General features: G+C 40.1%; 1 protein-coding gene across 5 annotated transcripts in view; it reads right to left on the bottom strand.

Annotated features, from left to right (window-relative positions):
• dgkab (diacylglycerol kinase, alpha b) overlaps nucleotides 1-25,211 on the bottom strand; it is a 40,026-nt gene that overhangs the window by 3,754 nt on the left and 11,061 nt on the right. For 2 of the 5 annotated variants that reach the window (XM_036151410.1, XM_036151411.1), the window contains exons 14-20: nucleotides 2,669-2,742; nucleotides 1,955-2,029; nucleotides 1,785-1,870; nucleotides 1,619-1,708; nucleotides 1,376-1,536; nucleotides 1,202-1,266; nucleotides 753-843 (exon numbers count right to left, since the gene is read on the bottom strand). In XM_036151410.1, coding sequence (XP_036007303.1) covers nucleotides 753-843; nucleotides 1,202-1,266; nucleotides 1,376-1,536; nucleotides 1,619-1,708; nucleotides 1,785-1,870; nucleotides 1,955-2,029; nucleotides 2,669-2,742 — 642 coding nt within the window. Of the gene's footprint in view, nucleotides 1-752; nucleotides 844-1,201; nucleotides 1,267-1,375; nucleotides 1,537-1,618; nucleotides 1,709-1,784; nucleotides 1,871-1,954; nucleotides 2,030-2,668; nucleotides 2,743-4,129; nucleotides 4,181-4,254; nucleotides 4,354-4,439; nucleotides 4,551-7,112; nucleotides 7,202-7,346; nucleotides 7,465-8,531; nucleotides 8,649-8,742; nucleotides 8,818-10,007; nucleotides 10,058-10,148; nucleotides 10,224-10,445; nucleotides 10,591-11,617; nucleotides 11,695-13,253; nucleotides 13,339-13,455; nucleotides 13,678-13,831; nucleotides 14,097-25,211 lie in introns of those variants that run through there. The other 3 variants (XM_012881150.3, XM_036151409.1, XM_036151413.1) reach the window with 3 other exon arrangements.

Here is a 25,211-nt window from a genome sequence, read left to right as displayed (position 1 = left end):
AGCCTTTTTGAGGAGGGAACGGTGCTACCGCCTTCTCAGAGGGTCTATATATATTTCTAATAGTTTTATTGGACAACTTTAGGTTCCTGAGTGTCTTTGGGATCAGCTCACAGTGATCAGTGAAAACCACACAGTCTGGATTTTATGATCATGGTCCCTTCTGACTATAGTCCCAAAATGACGCTGTCAGATTAAAGGTATACTATGCAACCGGGGTTGATTTTCCAGCGAGGCTCCCCCCAGAGGGCGAAAGTAAAAGTGCACTGTCGTCAAGATGCTCAGCTGTTCTGGTTTCTCCGTCAAGCCAGGCGCGGTTGTTTTGAGCTTAGCAGACAGGCGAACGCAACGAAAAGTCGAAAAAACGGCTGTACAAACAATGACTAACACAGTAAAAGTATGAATCAGGGTTTCCCGCATCGCTATCTTGGCAAGGCGGCCGCCTCGCCAAACTCACGCTATCGCCTCGCCAACATCAAAAAATAATAATAATTTTATGAGCATTTTATGAGCATGTCTTCATTCTGCCAATAAGATTTTCTAACATTTTGAGGCTTTCTTACACAGCAACACTCAAACTGACGTGGACGGCACAAAACCTCTCAGATAAATTCTGAGGAAACGGTCTATGGCAGACATGATACCTTTGGCAATAGTTTTAAGGCAGGAAGGCTGGGAGAGCATATGAAGAAAGCCTATTTGGTTACAACTAAAAATGTATTGTGGCAGGTCTGGTTTTAGGTCAAATCTCTTACTGTAATAGTGAGACAGTCCTTTAGTTTCTTGCAGGAGGCTGAGATGGACTCAGAGGTAGCAAACTCAAAATACATCAGCTTGTTCTTCATTCTTGGGGGGAAAAAAGAGAGAGAACAAAACATTTTTTTCTCACCATGTTTTAAAGTTACATTAACAGAGCTTTACATAAAGTGTTTAATTGTAATGGCTCTAATGTAAATGTATCAACCAAAAACCAAATGCACTGAAAAATGTTCTCCACCGTTTATTACTCTTATAGTGCAGCTCACAAGGTGCTGATCAGCACCTAAAGATCTATAGTCCCTAGATCTAAAACAGAATATCGGGGCCTGATCCAGGCCATGTACAGGATAGCACAGGACTGGTTGAATCTTGACTCAACCAAACACAATATAAAAAGGTGTAAATGAGCTTAATTGAGGTTAATTGAGGTTATGAGAGTCCTCACCGGCTGTTGAACTTTTGGGGATGCTTCTCTCTCATGGAGTGAAAACGATGAGCAATGGAAGCATCCTGCATGCACGTGCACAGATTCAGTTTTAATTAAATCATATTTCAGAACAACGCATTCAAATCTATGCGCACATCAGTAACTGTTGGTATTTAAAAGGTGTATTTTTACCACTCCAATAGAGAAATAGTTGTTCATTATTTCGTTTGGAACAGGGTCTCCTGCATCCTTGGGGTTTTTTGGCGTCACCGTGATGCTCCAGCGATCCAAAGGAATGACCTCACTTCCTTCGATCTCCTTCAGGATTTCCCTCAAGTCAGAGCCCTCGTATCCTTGCAAGCGGTACGGTGCGACAACTTTAATCCCCATATCGGAGTTACGCATGCTTATAAGTGCTAATGTTGATTGTTTTACCTCCTCCCCAGCGTAGGCAGCGAGCCAAGTCATTTCCAGTTCCCAGGGGCAGCACAGCAACTGGAGGACGCACCGAGATGCTGGCTTTGTCTGAAATCACAAGTAATCATTTCTCTAAAAGGGACCACGCTTCCATTCTCCTCCCTGAAAGTTAGGTGTTTAATACCTATAGCATCCAGGAGCCACCCGACCGTGCCGTCTCCCCCACACACCAAGATCCTGAACTGACGCAGATTTCGAAAGAAGTGAAGTCTAAAAGAAAAAATGTTTGTATTTGATCACAAGATCATTAAAAAGAGGCGTACACTGAACATGCACGTTGCCGGTTTACCGTACCCTCGAGTGGGACCACCATTAGTTAGGTTGTACACCTGACGCGGGTTCAGCAGGCCCTGAAACTTCCTGAGAACGCTGCACAAAAACAGAGAAAACAGATCAGATGTGAAGATATCCATCACCTCTACCCTAAGGTCGGCCCACAGGCTAATGACAGTATAATACATGCACAGGAAACATTTAGAGCACCAAATAAAAACGTATTGTTTCTATTAAATCACAGGTACATGTAAAAAAAAAATTATAGCATTGTGAAAAAGGTCAATATCCCTGTTATTCATTTCAGAAAGGAAAAGTCATTTGGGCTTCTTGAACATTTCAACAGAAGCACAGACTGATCTCCCTACTGTGCCACTTTGGTGCAGCAATTCCTGCAAATGGAGTCCTTACCAAGTGCTGAGTGCATAGAAATGAAAATACTTTTTTAGAAGCCTGACATTTTTGCTTATAATATCCTCTTCCTTTTTTTAAAAAAAAAAAATCTATGTTATGTAATATTCTTATTTTCTAAAATACTAAATTTTGGGTTTTCATGATCTGTATGTCATAATAAAGCTTGAAATATTTCACTGACTGTGCAATGAATCTCAGGACCATATGAATTTCCCTTTCTGAGATTTGTGACAAAAATTATTGAACTTTTTCAGGATATTCTATATTCTTTTTTTTTTTAGATGTACCTGTATGATCATGCTTTGTTTCTGTGTTGCTCACCGTTCACCCTGCTTCCCTCCACTTTTAGGATTTACAAATACCAGCAAAGGCTGAATATCTAGATCAGGAGAAATCTGAAGAAAATACAGAACAAATCAATATGTTTTAGGTTTGTTTTACATAAATGACGTGAAAAAACAGCATTCATCAAGATTTGGGCTAATTGTGTCTTTTTTATATACATTTATGGTCAGCAGCTTACAAACTGTCCTCATTGTAATGAATCAAATATTTTATTTGATCTCTAATAACTTATCGTGAACCAGTCGTCTGATAACTCAACATGTAACTTTAATAAGTTTCCAACACAAGAACTGGGTGCCCAAACTAGAAAATGATTTGGACTTTCCACACAGGGTCAGAATTATACATACAGACTTCAACATATATGTACACCCCCACCGATATTTGGATTAATGTCGTTCACCCCGATCCCACCTCTTTGTAGCCCTCAACAAGCTTCTGAAGTAACAACTTCACAATTAGTCTCCTCAGTTCATCTAAACTGGTTGGTTTCTCGACATAAAACTGACTCCAGGTGTGTAATGTTAGACTGCTTTATGCTTTGGAGAACCAGTTTTAACGTGTGGTTGCGTGTGTGTGCGATTTCTTTTTTGAGTTCTTGTCCCACAACTGGGTGGTCCCAACAACACAAGGAAACAAAACACACATTAAAAACAGACTTTGAAATGGGTAAAGCAGGCTAACATTAAGCTAACAGAAGGCCCCCACTTTAAAAATAGAAAACATAGTCCGTACCAGGAGCCCAACCAATTTCAAGTCAATTCCACTGATTAATAACTCTACTGATAAAGAAAAGTGCTTGAATTTTCTGCTATGCCATAGACTTGTTGAGAGCTCCTGTGGTCGATGGGCAACATGCTAAGGAACATTTATCTAAATATTAATGGGGGTGTATGTTTATATTTGATCCTGTAAACACAATTTGGTTTATTAGAGAAAACCTAAAAAAATTCAAATATCATGCACGTCTGTAAAAGTCATTGAAGTTATTCTATAAATGCAAAACGTAAAGTTCAAATGCGTCATCAAACAGCCTAAAATAAATGGAAGATCTTAGTCCCAGCAACTTCATGCAAGTTTCTCATCAGGACCTTGCGCGTGAAGTGCATAGCTTTATTGTTATAAAAAGAAATGTACTTGATTACTTTAAAACAGGTATCCACCTCAGAACAAAAGATTTGATTTATACTTTGAGATATACTATTTAGTCTAGTACGTATTTTGGCTCAAAATGAATGTTTCAGAACAATGACGCATGCAAAAAACACTAAATAAAAGCGGCCTCGAGGCGATTCAGGGTGCACGTATTCCCACTTGCAGTCTGTAATAAAGTGAAGGTCTCCTCAACAATAAAAGCACTACTAAAGCAATGGTAGTGAGACCCCAAACACAATGATGCGAAATAAGTAGCTGAGGTTTTATACAGTGATAACAGACCTGCAGGATGTGGCCATCAGGGGGGACATTCAACAGGTTGGTGTTCTCCTCCTGCAGCAACAACAAACAGTTAACTACAATGATCCTAAATCAAAACCACAGAGGTTCTCAAACCGTGTTTTTACCTTAGAGATAGGATAGACGGTCCATGGTGGCAATATGTGGTTCTTCAGTGGACCACAGTCACATTTCGGCACACCAGTCGTGACGCAGTCATCGTGGCGCTGAAAAACAAACCAGGATGAGTAACCAAATATGTTTTCATCTACCCTTCAGCTCTGCGGCAAAGCATCCAAAGAGCCATCCTCACCGTCTCCTGGCACCACACGCAGCGCCTCCCTGCTAAAGTTTTGATCTTCTTAAAGCAGACCTGGCACTTGCTGGAGTTGCAGTCGGCTTTGATCCAGTCGTGAAATGCTTTCTGAAGTACAACAGAGCCATCATCACCGCATATATATTTAAGTATATAGATATGTTTATATATATATATAGACCACTAAGAATGTAAATGAGACATCATATGCCCATTCCTATTTCCTTTTTTGTATTTTTTTGGTATTCTTTTTGATCCATTGTATATATAAAGATTCACTGTATATAACTGAATGCACCTTCCCTACTCTGCACCTTCTTGTATAAGCCGATGTGACGAGTGAATTTCTCCATTGTGAGATCAATAAAGACTATCTTATCTTATCTGTAGCATTGTTATTTTGAGATTCATAGAACCGATATAGGTCAGAAAGTTCATGTTCTGTACTGTGACAAATTGAAACAAGTGTTAGGAGTGATGTTTATGGCACCAGCAAAGATCAGCTCATTAAATTTATCTTCTTATTGGAGTAATGTAACCTGCTGAAAAACCCAAACCTTACTTTGAGTACACTGTTTTATGGTGGGGGAAAATCCCTTATGAATAAATATTTTTTAAACTAATTATTAATGGCTCATATATTGGCAAACCTGCTGTCAACTTGCGGTTCCAAGGCCACCAGTGGCTAATTGGACCTCTTATTAACTTTGGCTACATCAAATTAAATCAATAAACTAATATTTTTCAATATATTATAGATAAAACAGATGCAGTTTTTCCTAGTTTTTCACTTTTTTGTTGAATATTTGCATGGATTTTCCACAACACAATGACACGAAAAGGACGAGTAATATTAAAAATATATTTTTTTAGATGTATATCTCTTGTCATTAAGTTGAAAATACATACATCCAAGTTTTTCTTTAGAACCTAAACATAAAAATAAAACTGTGGTTCTTTAAAAATGACAAATTTCCTAGGGTAGATATTTATGAATATGAGGGTCCTCTTTTATGCTCTCTTCCTTCGGCTCATTTTACAGGTTTTTCTGAAGGATTTAGGTCTGACAACAACAGCTTTGTGTATGGTGAAACATTTCTGTGTTGATTCGGTCGTGCGTTTTGGGATCAGTATTGTTCAGAAGACCCCATGGCAACACATTCTCAGTTTACTGGTGGAGTCTAGCACGTTTGCATTTTGAATATCTTGCTATTCCAAAACATTTATGATGCTATACACTCAAACAAGCTTTGCACATCTCGTCCTTTGGTAAAGAAACCCATCCGGAGAATCACAGATCCTCCACCGTACTCAACAGTCGACAATAGGTGCTTTTCCACAAATGCATTCTTCATTTCATACCAAACCCACTCGGTTGGTTGGTGAAAAGCTGAATCTTTTTAACTTCTTATCTGGGCGAGGTTCACAGTTTCAGTTAAATTCCCTGCTGAGTTTACACGTGTGATTTATACCAACATCATCCCCAAACAACCAGTTTGCATAGACGCCGTCTAATGGTTCTCTTTGAGACTTGGTGAGAGCTAGATGTCCCTCTTTGCTGCAGTTCTCCAAGGATCAGCTTTTTACGAGGTCCTGCTAACTGTGTTTGATAAATCTGGATGGTTCTTGATCCAGCCGAGTGGGCAAAAGAAATTATCTGGTCCTGGGAGGGTATCATAGTTAATCTCCAGAAAATTAAAAATAAGAAATTGCTAAGAAGTTCCGAAAAACTCATCATCTTTAAAAAGTAAAAAGTAAAAAAAATTTAAATTCTTCAGTTAAATGTACTTTAAAACAGATCAACAATAATTGGAGCTATTGTGAAGATCAACAACAAACAGGCTTGAATTGGATGCAACTGGACTTTTTAGCTGTTTTTCTGAAGACATTTTGACACCGATCCAGGAGTCTTTGTCAAGTCAAGTGTGAGTTACCAGACTCCTGGATCGGTGTTAAAATGTTTTCAGAAAAACTGAGCGAAAGTCCTGTTGCCTCCAATTTAAGTCTGTCTGTGGTTGCCATGACCCGGATGACTAAGAATTCACACACAGGCAGGTCATAGACAAAAAAATCTATTTCTTTTACCAATTTAATGGATGAACTTAAAGACTTTAATCCTTCCCGAAAATTATTCTTGGGGTTAAACAGCTGTTATAAAACTATTTAAAGTTTCTTTTTCCCCTCATTCATCTTCACCAGGACTGGCCCCACCGTATACTGAAATTATCATTAAAACATACTAACACTCCCACAGACAAAGGAAGTCTGTACACCGCACTGCTGAGATCTAAAATATGCCTCTGTATAAACCAGAGCGCTGTGGCGATGACGGCACACACTCAAGAGGAGATTGAGTTGACCATTGTCTGTCGTTACGCAGAATTAGGACATTTACCAGCTGCACAGAGCAGACTGTGCCAGCTGTAATCCGCACTTAAAACACTGATGGGTGACCCTGGCTGACTAATGCACTGTAATGTTCCCTGCATTTAAAGTGTTTACAATTACCGTTGTGTGGCTTTGGGTTGCTTAAAAACAGAGAGAGCTTTGGCTCTTATTCAATGTAAAATGTTAATATGTGTATAAACCGAGATGCAAAGGTGAAAAGCAGAAATCAAACTAAACCGGTTGGAGGTAATGGAGATTATGAATGAGGTTTGTGCTCCTTACACCAATTTCCTGTTTGTTTTTCACAAAGGTCCAAGCACATCGGTCGGGGTTCTTGTTGGCGCACTGGTTGTGGACAGTGTAAGCGCAGCCTAAGAGGGAGAGAAAGAAAAAAACAAACAGGAGACACATAATCTGCTTACACGAAATGCAAGGACAACATCAGGAAAACAGCAAAAACAAAGGTTGGGGTTTAAGGAGCTTTATTGCCCCCTGGTGGCAGCGGCGCGCTCTTACAGTTGCAGTAGAGTCCCTGCTTGCCGAGGCCGAGCAGCATGTTCTCACACACGCCGCAGTAGGTGGGTTTGTTGAAATGCTTCAGCCTCCAGATGTGCTGGCCGTCCTTCTCAGTCATCTGTGGATGAGGAGGGAGGAGGAGGAATCAAAGGGTAGAGGATATAAGTTCATGAAGCAGAGCCGAGTCCTTAAATGGTCTGCATGGGGTTTTTGAACCCAGGGTCATTTTAAAAGGAGCTGCTGAATAAATTAGAAGATAATCTTAATTATTTCAGTAATTCAATTCAAAATGTGGAACTCAAACACACACAATGTAATCTTTTTCAATCTAGTTGGTGTGATGGTTATGACTTAGTTATTAAAAAGCCAAAATTCAGTCACCCAGAAAATTAAAATACTAAAATAAATATTGATTGATAAAACAGAAAGGCAACTATAAAGAATGTCCACGCACTGCACAGTATAAGCGCTCCAATCACACTTTTTTTTCCTTCCACTAAACTTTTTCTTAGCTTGCCCTTTTGTGGCTCACTCTCCCTGTAGAGCACAGGTGTCAAACTCAAGGCCCGCGGGCCGAATCCGGCCCGCGGGCCGAATCCGGCCCGTCAAGGTAAATTATCCGGCCCTCAAGAGCCAAAAAAAAAAATGCATAGCATGTCATAAAGTAGAGGCATATATCCTTTTAAAGTGTATATGTGGCTAAAACTGTGCCTCCTGTAAGTTTAACTCACCCCAATATCAACTTTTTTTGCTGATAAACTGTATAAACTGGGCCTAAGAGTGCTACTTTTATGTTACTGTGCATTTTTTATACTACTGTGTGAACTGGAATGAAATTATGAAATGAAAAGTATCGTCTCTACACATGCAAGCGGCCTTTTTAATGACTTCATGACGCCAAAGGGGCCCCATATAGAAATGAGTTTGACACCCCTGCTGTAGAGGGTCTAAATGACTGATGGGCAGCTGTCAAGTTGTGGTCTTCCCACTTATGGCTTAGTCCAAAACGTGATTTCTGTGTGTACTGAATACTACAGAATACGATTTTGATTTATTTTATTGAATTACTGAAACAAATACAACTTTTTATGTGTTTTTCTGATTTATTCAGATGCACCTGTAACAAGAAGAGGGAGTTTGTAGTAAAACTGTAAAACGTTTAGGATCTGAATCGTTGCCGCTCACCCTCAGTCCAAGCAATACAAGCAAAGGCACATTGTTCATGCCTCCCTTCACCCATTCCTCCAGAGTGACAGTTCCACTGTCGTCAACATCTATTGCAGTCATCATGTCTTTGAGAACCTGTCCAGGAACATAATTTCCTTCAGTCAAAAAGAAATATATTTATAGTTTGTTTACATATTTTAAAGAGAAAGCACAGAGAAGGAAGTAGTACTGGTCTCAGTTCAGTCACGTCCCAGCCCAGGTAATCAGCAGCTCGCATCATCTGAGCGATTATACGGTCCACTTCCTGCAGAGGGGACAACAGACTTCTCGTCAGTTTTGACACAATCTTAGTGTGCAAAAACAGATTACAATCAAGAGCGACCAGAAAATCCAGTGCAATGTGGAGTAAATGTGAAAGCGCAACTGTACTCGAAAGAAAAAGCTCAAATATGTTTAAAATGTGTTGGAGGGTTGCAACCAATCACCAGTCAGAGCCGATCCATGGGAATTTGGTCAGTTTTGATCTCTGGCCGAGTACAAGAAACAAATATGTTGAATTTATCCGTGTGGTTGACGAATTGTGGCTAAATCTAATTTACAAATGTTCCAAGAAGAGTTCAGAAAGCTTGAGTTCACCTTGATAGAGGCAGCTTGGATATCAGAACAAATCCCCTTTTATACATTTTCTTGCTTTGCATTTAAAAAAGCTGATTAAGTTGTTGCTTTAACAGCTCTTTACTATGTGAAAATACATATTTTAATCAAATCAACATATGCACTGGTGGTAGATGTCTTGGTAGACAGAAAACGGTGTGAATTCTTAGTTTTTGTGCATTTAATGAATAAAGGAAAAATAAAATCTGATTTTTCTGTATTTAATAAGCGTTGTTGTGGCCCAGCTTTGACATCTCCAAAAAATCCACAAGGGCCACAGATGCACCTTGGACGAGTAATTTACGCAGGCAAAAATAAATCCATTTTCCAGGTAAATAGTTTGTGGTTTATTTCTTTTTTGCAAGCAAGCAAACAGAAATTGACAAACATTTTACTCTGTGCTTCTCTTGCGCTGGTAAAAAAAACATTCGCCCACCCAGATGCATGCCGGTCCTACCACTGACAGCCTATTTATAAACTTAATCCACCCAAATTGCTCATAACTAACCAGAAGCAAAGAAAACTAAATAACCAAAACATAATCTCAAAACAAATATCAAACAATAAAGTAAAATAAATAACCTTAACTAGATTATACACAAAAAATATAAATTTAATTCATAACAACAAAAAATAATTGGCTCCTACAAGCGTTCTGTCGATAACAGGGCATACTTGGTTAAAGGACACCGGCTGATTGTCATTATGAGCCTACTGATTAGTGCATCTCCAATCATTTATGTTTTTGATTTATTGTTAATAATGTAATTTTTGCGAAAATAAGGTACATAAAACATTTACAACACTTTTTTATTAAAGCACAAAAGTTTTTCTACTTACAGAACTGTCCAAGAGTCCATTTCCATCTTTGTCATAGAGGTTGAAGGTAACTGGAACAAAAACAAAGATCCGTGTCACTTCTGCACGATCCGTTTTAATTCATCGGTCCTGGATGCGGAATGAAACAGAAAATGAACCAACACTCAAGCTTCTCCCGTGGTTGTCCTTCCTCCAGCACTGAGAAGTAACACGACACGTCCCGAAGGAAGACCCCTCCTGAAAATACAGACTCTTTGTAGGAACCAGAAAACGCTACGGCAGTGCGTGAGATTCAAACAACAAACCCATGACAACCCAAACAAGTGGGGCACTGGGCAAGCCGTCTTTCTAGCACTCCTCTCTTTTATCATTTTGAGGAAGTAGCGTGAGACCTACTTGTGCATGAACAGTACCAGCCTTCCCTAAAGTGAAAGCATCTCAAGGGTTGTAATGATTCACCTCCTTTGGGCATGGTGCTTTTTGGAGACCCGTCCTTCTCCGCTTGTTGAAAATAACGAAAGAGCTTTCCACAGAAGTCCGGAGGGAAGTCCTCCACTTCCAGGTAGGTCTTCAGGAACAGACAGAAGCCCTCTACATCGAGGCACTGAACGGAGACAAAGGATCAAACAACATTTACACTGAAACACACTCAGATCCGGCTTCACTACAATTACAGCGTCATTTTCAGTTTAAATTCAAAATAACATGACTATACTCAAGCAAACATACATTATCATTTAAACATAATACCTTGTAAGGTTAAATAAACCTATGTTCATGAACTATTGCCTGTCAGTTCATTCCAAGTTGAATAATCTCATGAAATATGAAGATAAATGAAAAAAAAAAAGCACCCATCATGAATATCTAAACTGAATCATATTTTCTTAGGATTTTGTTATACACTGCATCGCCACCTCTTTCGGGGCCAGATGAGGCCAGAAAAATCTGATTGCACCAGCATATCTTCTGATTAGATTATTCATAGATGCATTTCTTTACAGCAGACTAGAACGAGCTTTTGGAAAATTTGGCTAACTCATGGGTTTTGACGTTGGGCAGCAGCTATCATCCTGTAGCGGCTGCCTTCAACTACCCGAAAAAGTGGATTATGAAAAAAATAAAAAATTCAAAACGTACCTAAAAGGAGAAAAGATCAACGGTCAAATACGACATTATTATTTACTTGGGTTATAAACGCAGACATTAATCATACAGCTAAAGTTCAGAATTGGTGGATTTAGCTTGAGCTTCACTGCTAAGGGTGAATAGATGTCCAAGTGGAAATGGCTCGATTGATATGTAAAAGCTGATGGATAGATATACAGATGGATGGATGCACGGTTTTTAATTTTGGCTATATGAACCGCTGCCCAGGGCGGCATTAGAAAGAGGGGCAAACAAGTACTGGATTAAAAAAAAAGACCATCAGCTGCTCCATGGCGTTTTCATGCCTGTGCAGCCAATCAGCATTGCCTTTGGTCCCACCACAGAATGGAGAGATTTTTCTGCATTTATATTGGTTGGTGTGGAGCAGAAGGAGGAGCTCGCATGGGTGTAGCCATTCATGAAAGAAATGCCACTGGATGAATGGATGGATGGATGAATGGATTAAAACAAGCATGAATTACCTCTCCAGAAGTGTGCTTGGCGTAACGGCCACCTGGATGAAACTCCTTAATCACATCCCTGACTCTCAAACTGCTTTCTGCATGGAGAATTATGGAGATGTCAAAATGTGTCTTAAGTAACAAACTGGAAAAGAAAATTAAGAAAAGAATAAAAAGTTAACTTTTCTTCCACCGAACAGATTGTAATAAATCCTAGAATAAAACTGATTATGTCTAATTGCAAATCCAAATTAGACTCATGTTTTTTTCCCCCTTTTTAAAACAGCAACTAAAAGCTGAGATTATCACCAACTGAGGCCATGAATAAAGTGTGTGTGTGTGTGTGTGTGTGTGTGTGTGTGTGTGTGTGTGTGTGTGTGTGTGTGTGTGTGTGTGTGTGTGTGTGTGTGTGTGTGTGTGTGTGGACTTTAGGTTCGGGCCCGCAGTCCGAGCCAACACACACTACTGTCTCTGCCAGATCCAGACCTGAGCGCATGGTTCATGTAATTATCTATTCATCCATTAACCAGTATCCAAATCAAGGCCTATAAACCCATTTCATTTCTTCCAAAGCCTTTGAGTAGACAGTATTTTTAGCGTGGCACGGCTTCTGGTTGTTCCCCGTCGACAGGTCCCATATAATTTTGGATTAGCTGTGACCCCAGAGCCACAGCATTCACTTACGGTTTAATGGATTCTCCAGAGTACGGTAGGTGAATGAGAGTTGACACGTTCACAGTTCACTCAGTCAGATGGCGCCTGAGGCCACTGTCACTTTGAACAGCGTCTAAAGGTTGGACACCAATCGGATCTGAGTGTATGGACTGGTCTGGGTCTGAGTGGACTTTGACAGCTGTTCTGCTCACCTCGCTTGTGCTTCAGCATTTCTTGACCTTTAGAAATCGCTTTAACACTTTGCAACTATTGAACCGCTCTGGTCCCCGACAGCGAGGCACAACTCGACAGTATGGGTACACGCCCCGTCACAAAACAATGAGGTGTGGCAAGTCTTTTTCTACTGCATGTGCGATGTTTTGATTAGTGATTTAAAAAGCACTTATTGCAGCTTAGTTCACAAACATCTATAGCAGACCTTGCAAAAGATTTAAACCACATTACAACCGTATCAATGGTAATCATCTAGGAGTTCATGACTGTGAACTGGAAGGCATATATATATATATATATATATATATATATATATATATATATATATATCTAGATATTATATATATATATATATATATATATATATATATACACACACTATTAACAGCAATCGAACCATCAAATCTTTTGGGTTATGTCTATACCAGCTTTGCACATGTACAAACTATACTTTTGACGCTCCTTTTCTGCAAAATGGCACAAGCCCTAGATTTTATTCAAGGGGTGTCTTTAGGGAAATCAGTATACAAGCATGCAACATCCAATTGCATATATATATATATATATATATATATATATATATATATATATATATATATATATAACCAACAAAATGCATGGTAGTTTGTGGCTTTAATAACACTAACTGCAAAAAAGACGCTCAAGACGCTCCTGACATGCAGGGAAAATGTCTTTTTTTAAACTTATGTATCTAGTTTTTGCAGTGATCGCCAGTGCTTGATTGATACAGATGTAAGAGAGGGCTCACCTTCCATGTAATGCTGCAGCTGGATAAAGTCCACCGGAGTCATGGCACCTTCTGTTTCATCGGCTGAGGCCATGATAACCACTGCAACATAAAAACAAGACAGAAATAACCAGACAGGCGCATGTATGACAGCTTTTGTCGCTGCTTGTGAGTGCGACAAAGGCGGGAACCGGTCTGTCTCCATTCCACGCACTGGACATACCAGTGGCGAGTGAAACGCGCCTCTTTCCAGGGATAACGATCTGCCCACTGAAAGTGTGTTTCAGTCAATGATCTTAAGCAAACTGGACCATACAGCCGGAATATCTTTGCTCCCATGTCTACAAAACGCCTGATCTAAGAAGGTGCGCCATATTCAGCTGTTGCGCAATTAACTAGGAACTGCGGATAAAAGTCGAGCCCAGCACCAGTTGACGAGCTGCTGGAAAAATGTAATGTCCCATTATCTTGATCATCAACTCAAGCGGAAGATAGATCAGCAATTAAAAAGCCACCCGTTAAAAGGGGGGCGCATCCATCAGAGAGGATTATAATGGGAAAGCAGAGTGGCTGGCGATGGCAGGGCCTTTTAAACTCACCGGGGCTGCGCTCCGTCAGAGTCACACAGGTGTTCAAGCAGGAAGAAGGCTGAGGCTGAACCCTGCAGGGCGCTCCTGAAAACTTGAACCGGTCCCACGGATCAAAACCGCCCCTGACGCGCGTCAAAAACACCGTCCCAGTCGCGTGTGAAGTCAGCGGGGAGCTCTGGTAACGTTAGATGGCCGCGGCTGCCTGATCCTTGTGGATAGATTGCAGCCGCAGCATTAGCGCGCAGAGCCACAGGGATTAAGATTGAACGGAGGAGGAGCTTTTAGCGACATAATTACGGTTAGTGGCGCAACGCCGGCCCCGACGAGCGAAGGCGCGCAAACAAACACACGTCACGCTTTCCTCATCCGTGTCCCTCGTTCATCCAGACGCGCTAATTGTTTTAGAGAAGTTATGAGGTGTCCAGAGAAGACAGAGCAAATCAAAGACCGGATGCTGAAAACTTTATCATGAGTTTTGAGCTTTTGCGCAGTTTTTCCTGTTACAGGCGCAAACCTCAGTGTCTATCATTGGGATTGTATGCAACAGACCAATATAAAGTAGCACAAAATAGTTAAAAGTAAAGAATTTGTGTTCATATAAATCTGAAAAGAGTGCAACTCTTTACTCTGTGCAACCATTCATGCCTAAGGAAGCCTTATGGCTTCTGGCTCCAGCCTACTCTGCATACCTAGAACCAGAACCAAACATGGAAAAGCAGCATTTAGTTCCTATGCTCCGCTTATATGGAAAAAAACTTCCAGAAAACTGAAAGCCTGAGTTCTTTTAAATCAAGATTAAAAACACATCTGTTTAAAATTGCCTTTGACTGTTCTAGTTAAACAGTTTTACTGTTTTTAATGTTCTTTTTTGTTACTACATTCTATCCCTACTTGTTTTTATTCTAATTTTCATTTTATTATTTTGCTATATGTTAATCATGTAAAGCACTTTGTATTGTCTTGTACTGAATTGTGCTATATAAATAAATTTGCCTTGCCTTGCCTTGCCTTATGGTTGATTTTTTTTTTTTTTTTTTTTTCTGTTAAAGAGTCAATCTGTGTGGCATGATGATAAAGGCTGTAGAAGACTTGACTAGGCACTAGTTCACTTTCCAGCGGGATAAGACGCCCAATACACAGCCAGAGCCAATAATTATATATATATATATATATATATATATATATATATATATATATATATATATATATATATATATAATAGGTAAATGGTACCTATTAAATCCCTGTAAGTGTGTCACAGACTCAGTGAGTTGCAGTTTTTTATGACTGCATGAAAACTAAGAATTATTATCAACAAGGAGCAACACATTGGACCATATTCTCACAACTATAAACACAAAGACGGCCTCACACTTTTTGCAGAACAGTACACACAGTGATTTGCAAATCACCAAACCTATTTAAGACACAGACGTATATCATGATGTCTCTTCGTTGTGATTCCCAAGCACTGACTGACAAATCACCACACCCATGAGCCAGTTGATTAAACACACACATCAGGCATGCAAACACATAAAGGCTCTATTGTTGACACACTAATCAGGTTTGAGCAGTAGAAAAATGCAGCAGGTGAGTTCACCTGCTTTTAACCTATGGAGGAAAGCAGAGGAAGAAGAGTGAGAGTGAGAATCCTGGACATCGTCGCATTGAACCACTTGAGCCAATTGCTTCAGGAAAGAGTTCAATTCATGAGGCTTCAGTTGCATATGAAACCACCTACTGGCCTAATGCATAATCACAGTTAGCCATATAATGAATTAAGCTTGCCTCTATTTGTATCCTTTAGGCGCCTTGGGAATAATCATTACAGTTTTTATTGATTAATTTGACCTGAAACGGGCAACCTCTCAGTCTTCATCATCACCATCTCAGCAGAGAAAAAGACACCTCTTGGAATTGAGTTAACCCATTCTCATTGGTTTGACACATTTCCTCTAACCCGACTCTAGCCAGATTGATATTGCTCCTAGCTCCACTCATATGAGTGGAGCTAGGCCTAGCTCCACTCATATGAGTGGAGCTAGGCGGAGCGAAATACATCTGGCTAGAGTCAGGTTACATTTCCTCCACCCTTTTGCAAAACAGCAGATTTCATTCAAGCAGTGCAAACTCCATTGCTTTAGCTGTGGTAGCCAAACAGAAACCATATGTTCCCAGCTCTTAGAAACTGGACAAAGAGTCCAACCTGTTCTCAATAGAGACACCGTTGCATTCATTGTAAGAGTTCTTCAACTGGAGAACAGGTTATGTTGCTACACCGTCTATACAGATATATCTGTAGGGATATACTGTATTTCTTGTAATGTTTTCCACATTTCATGTATTCTTTATAGAATCAAAAGGCTACTGGTTGGTGGTGACAGACTCAGAATTCTGAACGCTGCGCAGGAGGCAGCCATTGTGAACATGGTTCTGGCAAAATAATGGCATTAGGCTGCGTGAAATCTGGGCAGCAGTGATTGCAGATCAGGGGGTATTTAGAAATTGTAAATACTGTGAACGAGACCACAATTAACCGTGTCCTCAGAAGGAACCATATGGCCATGAAACAGCGCTACAGAGTTCCATTACAGAGGAACTCCAATGCTGTGAAGGAGGCCAGATGCCAATATGTGGAGGTAAGGAGACATTAGAGCACTATACTCTTTTACGCCTCGGCTGGCTCTGTATGTTTTTCTGTTGCTTTAATGAAATGGCATGGGCTTAGACAGTAAAAGTGCTTGTGGAACTTGGACGATAATGTGCAAAACTGGACATTTTATTCAGAAATGAGAGATTTTCAACAGTTTTTGGTTTGAATAGATTATTTTTTTGTTTTTTAGCATTTTATTTTACTGTAAAAAAAATCAATTAAAACAAGCACAACTATATACAGTGAACAAAAGAAGAAAATCAAAAATGGTCATTATTTTTTTTTTATAAAAACTCAAAATATCATACAACATGCAGTCAACCAAAACCTATGACTTTGAATCCGGAGTCAAGCAGGGTAGCTCGGGATAGGATGCTCATGGGCTGCAAAATCTGAAGCTTTTCCTGTAGTTGCCTGATGAGGTGGTCTCCCACTTCTAATGAAGCTGCTGGTGACTTTGTTATCTCCTCCTGAAGGAGGCTGACTTTGCTCCAACATCTGTTCCAACATTTCATGAGGGGAACCCCTTTGGAGGCAGAAACATTTCCTCTGCAGACAGCTCAGCAGCGGTGTCATAAAATAGAGACAGCAAAGAAAGGCACTCTCCAACAATGTTGAACTCCTCTGATGTTAAAGGTGCGAGGATGGATCCATCATTCAAGATGGTTCATACCACGTTGTCTTGCCAATTAAGATATTGTCTGCGATGTTGATGAAATTCTCTGGCCATATCCCGCCAGGCGAAGAGATGTGTAGTATTTACTGTAATCTGTCGTGCCAGATGACCATTGACACTGAACTCAGTTCTGCTAAAGGTTTTTCCTTCCCGTTAATGGGGAGTTTTTCTTTCCACTGTTGCTTCATGCTTGCTCATTATGAGGGATTGCTGCAAAGCCATGGACAATGCAGACGACTCTCCCTGTAGCTCTACGCTTCTCCAGGAGGGAATGCTGCTTGTCAAGACTTTGATGCATTCAACTGGGTTCATTTATAGGAAATTTTTGACCAATCTGTATAATATGATTGACTTTGACTTTGTAAAGTGCCTTGAGATGACATGCTTCATGAATTGGCGCTATATAAATTGAATTGGTCAAGGTAAAGGAATGTGAGGTGTTTTCCCAAAGGGCAAGTGAAGCTAAAAACTTAAAACAAAACAGAAACGGGTCTCTTTGTGCTGTAAGGAGCTGTGAAAGAAAACGTCCTAAACTTTAAATCTGCAGACTGCCTTGACAAAAAATAATAAAAATATTGAAGTGGTATATCCAGGACCGCAAACGTAATCTGGTAGGACAATCATATGATGGTGCTTCTGTCATGAGTGGCAAGCATGCAGGTGTTCAAGCTCCTATTAAGGAAGTGGCAAAGCAGGTATTTTATGTCCACTGCTCATAGTCTTAATCCTGTTTTTGTTCACACAGTTAAAGCAGTTCCAGAAGCTGAGTGTTTATTATTATTATTTAGTTTTTCGCCTTGTTGCATAGACTTTATGTATTTATGTCTGGCTCCTATGTCCACAGAAAGTGGCTGGACTCACAGAAAGTCATGTATGCTGGAGAACCCAGAGAGTTTCAGTGGCTGAGTGAGGCGCAGTAGCCATGTCAGCATGTGGTTTGCCAAACTTTACTGTATAGACTATCTGCTGTCACATGTGTCCTTGGGGAAGTTGCCGGAGAAAACAGCAGAGATTTGCACAAACTTCGTTTGTGGTCCTTCATTAAGTTGATGTATAATAAATACGTGGAATTAGAGGCAGGCAACCCAAATAACGCCAGGTTTATTATTCGGTAAACAAAACAAAAGCTTTTTTAGGTCTTTGTTAGAATATTTAAACGGGAGTTATGCTTGGGGAATTTAATAGATCAGTAAATTAGTTCAGGAGCCTAAAACAGATAAATACGTAAACTAAATGCGTGTTTACATTATTTTTACAGTTTCACGGAATAATTTTAACTGGCTGCTATGTATCAGCATTTACCATTGTAAAGAAAACGCAAGGTGTTTTTTTAAACCTGAAAAAGTGCAATTTTACACTGACTAAAAATAAATGTATTTAATGCGACACTAGGGGGCGACATAGCAGCGTGGCGCAGATGAGAAGAAGACGCGCTTTACGCAGGTGTTTACGTGTTGACGTACTCCCACTTCCTTAGCTCCCAGAAAGAGGAGCAACCGCTTCCAATTTTCACCATAAATTCCCGATTTTTCTTTGAAATCTTCGGTCCTTCTCTCACCATTGAACTTCGACGCTAAAGAAGCTTGACCCGTCGGCATGATCGGAGAGATTTGAGGTCCACAGTTTGTGCTTTAATCGCGAGTTTCCCCTCATTCATCGCAGGTTTAAGCTAAAGCTAGCGGCGCGTCATTGGAGATCGTTCACTAAATCCTCGGCTTGTCCTCTGTTTAACTCAGAGCTCAACAACAGCAACCAAAAAAAAAAAATTTTTAAAAAATAGGCAGTCATGGCCACTCGGCGTCTGACCGATGCCTTCTTGTTAATGCGGAACAATGCGATCCAAAGCCGGCAGATTGTGGCTGAGCAAGTGAGTACATACGACCCCCGTCTGAGTACACGTAGCAATGCTGCGGTGAGTGCTCTGCATCGTTTTGACATTTTACTCTGTGTGTTTGCATGTAGCTCGCCTCTGAGTCCTCGTAGCTAGCAGTAGACATTATTAGGGCTAAAATGTGAGCGGACTGCGCGCTGTCGGTCCCCCGTTTCACCTCAGGACGGACGGATGAGAGTCCGCCAGGTGACGGAGGAGCACTGAGGCGCAGCTCCCTGCTGCGACCTGTGCTAAAGACCGCCCAGCGATTAAGTCTGTGTTTTTTTGTTTTTATATCACGATGAATTAGCTGTGTTAATGTAGAAAAGTTAAACCGTGTTTTGGTGTGTGAAATGTGCTCGTCTTTGTAAAATCTGTGCCGTAAAGTCCTGGTGCGGCTCCTCCGTGTGATTCAATTAGACTGTAGCTGCATTCCTCTGTGACTCGTGTTTTTCATGGTCAATATAAGATAATATAAGAGCTCGGGTTGTTTCTGTTTGTTGTGATTATCAGAAGAAACGATGGTAGGTTTTATGTTCAGGCTGGAAGATAAGTATTCACACCCCTTTAACTTTTCCCACCTCTTCTTAGGTCACAACAAACTCCAACATCTATGCATTTTTGATAATGGCTCAATGTGCAGAAGTGTTTAGTGGAGGAAAATGGGACACAGGGTTTACCCAGATTCCCCTAATTTTGGATTAATACAATATATATTTTTTTGTCACCAAGATCACTTCCTTGTCCCCGTTGAAGCAAAGCTTCCACACAGCATGATGTTGCCATTACCTTGGTGAATGGTGTATTTAATGCAATAAAAAAAATATAGAGATATTTTATTAATCCCAACGTTGTTCAGGGTGATGATCAAAGTTAGTTTTCTGCCACACAGTGTTGCTTTTTTTTTTTTGTCATCTGAACAGAGCACCTTCTACTACATGTTTTTTGTGTCTCCTATATGGCTTGGGGCCAAACTCCAAAGAGCCTATCTTATTACATGCTTTCAAAAATTACTTTATTTCTCCCAACCCTTTTTTTTATTTGTTTGTGATAGGCTAATTATTTTTCCACCTGAGCTCTGGATCTGTTCACCTCCTCCAGAGTTACCACGGGCCCATCGTCTAGTTCTGATTAAAGCTCTCCCTGCACGGCCCTCTCCGTTCATGACATGTTAGGTTTGCTGTTGTGCCGTACTCTTCATTTTCAGCGGATGGGTTAAAGGGTTCTCTGCAAAATCTTCAAACCTTGCGATATATTTAGATATATTTTTCTCTCCTTTAGTCCTCACGATGCTGTTTGCTCACTAATGCTCCCTAATTAACCTCTGAGGCCTTCACAGAACATGCGCATTTATGCAGGGATTCAATTACACACCAGTTATTTGTAAAAACCTTTCGTCAACAATGCATCTTTACCTTCCAGTTTGCAATTAATGCCCTTCGTTGTGTTCTATAACATCAAATCCAGGTGCAACACATTGAATTTTGTGGTTGTAATGTGACACCAACGCCTGGAAAAACTTCCAAGCGGGTATGAATATTTTTCTGAGGCGCTGCAAGAGACAAAGCACCACAAGGCGTGGAGGGGGAAATGTCCCTCCACAAAGTGGCAAAATGAGCCCTAACAACTACAAGGACAATCAAAACTAGTTAAAATCGCTACAGGGCGCTTAGTGTCCCCCAGAGCAGCTCTAATAAAATTCAAAAAATTTTACCTGAGAGCTCTCTGCCCAAACATCTGTTTTCTCCATCAGATTACCAGGGAGCCTAAACAGCGAATAGCTCACATTCTTTTCCTGAAAACAGCGTTTATTGTTGATCGTCTGACGTGATAAGGTCCATTTCCAGGTCAAAACGAGTCAAGTCTAGAAGGCTTGCCCAACAAAGAACTTGAGCAGATAACTCGTTACGCTGCCTATATTATAAATCCCGACTTTTATCCACTGGCGCACGTTGAAACCACCCGCGAGGCTCAAGGTAGCCAAACGTCCCTCTCCTCATCCCCTGAGACATTCCCTAAACTGTGGGAAGCTTTCAGGTGTCACACTCTGCTGTGAACATTTTAACCACATACAGCAGGAGACTTTCCCCTTACAGAAACACGTTAGGATTTGTTTATGAAACGGAAACCCATCAGCTGTGAAGTGAAGCATTTATAGTCATGAATCCAGTTTCTGAAGAGTGTATGTAAATGGGCAATATATGAAGAGTTTGAAAATATCGAGATTTTTTTTTAAACGGTTATGAGGAGACTGTATCGTTTATATCGACATGGTCTTTGATACATTATAATTACACTTTCATGTATTCCAGTAGGTTATTTTTCAGCTGTTTTCTCATATTTATCTACATCTTCCTGTTAAAAAATGTGCCTGTGAGACATTTGGGATAAAGCTTTGACTCAGAGACGCTATTTTATAATTACTTTATGAAAAGAAAAACGTATCGAGATAAATATCGTGTATCGACATTCAGCCTAAAAGTATTGAAATAATATTTTGAATCCATATCGTCCAGTCGTAACTTATATGTAAATAAGGAACATTTAGCCCAGTGGTTGTGTTAACATGGAGGGACTAACTTCACATGAAATACTCAGGTTTCTAATCTACAACCAAGCACGTTGTTCCTCGAGGTTGTAATGATTGATCAGTTGTTGTCGGCAATAGTAGATTAGTATATTTTAAACTTTAAAAAAAAAATAAGATGGTTTAACTCCTCTTTATTGGTAATGCCGTTTAAATGACTGAGCCTCGACAAAGTACTCATGTTTCTTTTACACTTTTGTTTTAACATTTCTCCATACAACCACAAAACAACACTAACTACACAGCTGAAACTTATCACTTAAAAACATGGTGTGGCACAACCACAAACCTACCAGGACAAAGGCAAGGTGGGCATTAATTAGAGAAGCGCCTGGGCAGCCTGGCAATAACTGTGGAGGAGCTGCAGAGCGCCGCAGCTCAGGTGGGAGAATTTGTCGGCAGGGTGACTAATGTATCAGTCATTGTGCATCCCACCAGTCTGCTGTTTAGAAACAATGCAGGCGACACAGCAGACGTGATAGGAGGCGCTCTCATCCATTGAAGTTAGACTTGCTGACCTGCATGCAGTGCAAACACTGTGGCATGAAAGACGGCAGTGGCAGCATCATGCTGAGGGCCTGTGTTTATTGCAGCTTTTTTTGGGGGGGGAAACATGTTTGAACATAGGGCTAGGCAATATACCAAGCTTTTAAAAATATAAAAAAAATTAAAAGGATATAAGATGAGTTGAGACTGTATCATTTATATGGAGATGGTCTATGTTACATTATAATTATACCTTTATGTATTCCAGCAGGCTATTTTTCAGCCAGCTCTCATATTTATCCATAGCTGTTTGTTAAAAAAAATGTGACTGAGACATTTGGGATAAAACTCTGATTCAGGGATGCTTTTTTTAAATTTATGAAATGAAAAATGATGTCGATAAATATTGTATATTGGCCTTCAGCCTAAACATATTGAGATATTATTTTTGGATCATATCACCCAGCTCCATTTTAACCAATTGAAAACCATTGTATTTTTATTACCTCCTTCACTCTTGTATATTTCTATAACATAAATCCTAATATTATACTTTGACGTTTATGGTTTTAATGTGGTAAAATGTTTTGCAGGCATCTGGCTGATTAATTTCTTACACTCGTAACACACCATTTTACATTTTCAGTCACTAATATCAGCTGCTAGAACTAATCAGGCTATTTTGTTACCAAACATAGACAGAAAACCCTTTCTTTGGTATTTGCTGTTTTTTATTTTTTCCCCTCTGGGTTTCAGTCTGTTACATCTGCCTTTCTCTCATTTTGCTTATCTGTGCTGGATGGAAACGCTCTGCTCTGCTATCTGACAATCACATTAGGAGCTTGATGAGGTACTGTCATTTTCCTTCATCATAGAGTTAAATAAATAATGCTAGAGGTCTAAAGCAGAGTACCAGCACAATCATCACAGTCTTACGTTGTTATAAGAAACATCTTTATATAAGTATCATGTCTTTTTTCTAAGTTGGCCGACGACCGAATGGCTCTGGTCTCTGGGCTCAGTCTGGATCCAGAAGCCGCCATCGGCGTCACAAAGAAGCTGCCTCCTAAATGGATAGAAGGGATTGACGAGGTAAATCTGATCATCTGGTGGAAACGCGGCGGGCGAACCTGCCTACATTCGTGGGCTAGTCTCCAGAACACGTAGTATTAATTTCTCTCCACGGCTGATCTTTCAGATCCAGTACGATATCACACGGATCCGGCAGAAGATGAAGGACCTGGCCCTGCTTCACGACAAGCACATGAACCGCCCCACCCTGGATGACAGCACCGAGGAGGAACACGCTATAGAGATCACTACTCAGGAGATCACGCAGGTGCGTTCACCAACCAGGGTTTTCCATACCAGAGAATCAGAATGGGCCAAACGCCAGCGTTTTTCTGGAAATGCTTTGGTTGGAACCGTGAGATAGCGATACTAGCTTTTATTAGTATCCAAATGGCATGTGGAATCAGACGCAATATTTTGTATTATTTTTTAGAAATCCAAACAGTATGCCCATTTATCCGTCAAACCATGAATCCTGCACCCTTTTCCAATTTGTTTTCAGAAACTGTATGAAAGTCCGTCCTGTTGATGCAGTTATAGACCAAACAAATTTGGCCTTCTTAGCTTGATGCAGTTGTTAAGTCCTAGTTCTAGCAAATGTATTTTATTGCAGAACGACTTTAAACCATCTTGTTATCACAAATATCCATGAGTTCAGGCTCTATGCATAATGAATTTATTCCAATGACAATAAAAGTGATGAAAAACAGTATTTTAAAAGCCATTGCAGTTTTTTCTTGGCAATAGATGTTATGGTTTGGACTGGGCGGCCGCAATACCCACAAACAGAAACATCACTCTAGAAAACTAAGAAAAGAAGCAAGTAATAACAACTTAACCATTATTAAACAATACTGAACAGGCTAGAGCACACAGTAACTGCATTTAAACATATTTAGAAAAGTATTGATGTTTATTAATGCTCTCAAGGAACCAACAGCGAAGGAGGAAAAAGCAAAAGACCCAACAATGCTTTGAATCTTAAAAAGTCATGTTGGGTTTAAAATCTTAATGACAATTTAAAAAAGGATAAATGGTAGAGTAATTACTGATGTCTTCTGACCATTGATTGGTGCATCCATATAAAAACAGTGGAAGATGCCCCGTATGTATTTATTGTAGCGTTTTGCTGCGGTTCTATACTAGTTTTAGTATTTACCTACATCTATTGCCGTATGCTTGGTCGTATTTTCCTATTTCTGTCTGATTTTCTGTTAAGTGCACGTTTTTAGGGTCACTCTTACTATACTTAAACGTTGTATGGCGCTTTGAGAGTTTATCTGTTAAAAGCGCTTTAAAAAAAGAAAGCAAGAATTTGTCTCTGCTGGAAATACTTTCAAACTGTTGCTAACTTTGACGCTTTGTTTGAACCGAGCAACGTGACCGACCGACAGTATTCCCCTTTTTACAGATTTTCGTGTTTTTCAGTTTGAAAATCATTGCAGGTAAACGTGTTTTTGCCCGACTTTGATTAAAGGGCCATTGTCAGTATTTTTGTATCTGTGCAGCTTTGTTGGTGTAGAAGTTTCCTCTATTGGTGTATTTGTTATAAGTTCTTTTCTCTTTTTTTTTTATTCCTACTTTTTTAATTTAATTTTTTTTTAAAGTTGAGCGGTGGAGAGAAACCCAGGTCGAGACTCGAGGCGATCCTCTGGGTTTCCTCAGATCAAAAACATTTTAACCAATCTGTCGAATCCGATTGAAATGACTCTGTAAAGTGCCTGGAGATAACCTATTGTAAATAGGCATTATATAAATAAACTGTATTCGGTTTGTGTTACACAAACAAGCTGAAAATGTAAACATCTGGCTGGTTTGTGCATACTGTGGTCCTGCGCTCAGATGTTCCACCGATGCCAGCGATCTGTGACCGGCCTGCAGTCTCGGCGGGGCCACTGCACCGAGCAGGAGGAGAGGCTCTGGTAAACGTGGTGTAGTCCTTAGCGCAGAGCCTCCAGGACTGGCCATCAGCTTCAGGCACACGCAGTCCAGCTATTTTAAAACGTAAGGCCTGCCGCGGGTGCGTTTAGAGGAGGATCTAAT

The sequence above is a fragment of the Fundulus heteroclitus genome, chromosome 20 (assembly GCF_011125445.2).
Source record: "Fundulus heteroclitus isolate FHET01 chromosome 20, MU-UCD_Fhet_4.1, whole genome shotgun sequence".
In the NCBI taxonomy this organism is placed as follows: Eukaryota; Metazoa; Chordata; class Actinopteri; order Cyprinodontiformes; family Fundulidae; genus Fundulus; species Fundulus heteroclitus.
This window is presented reverse-complemented; position numbering and strand designations above follow the sequence as displayed.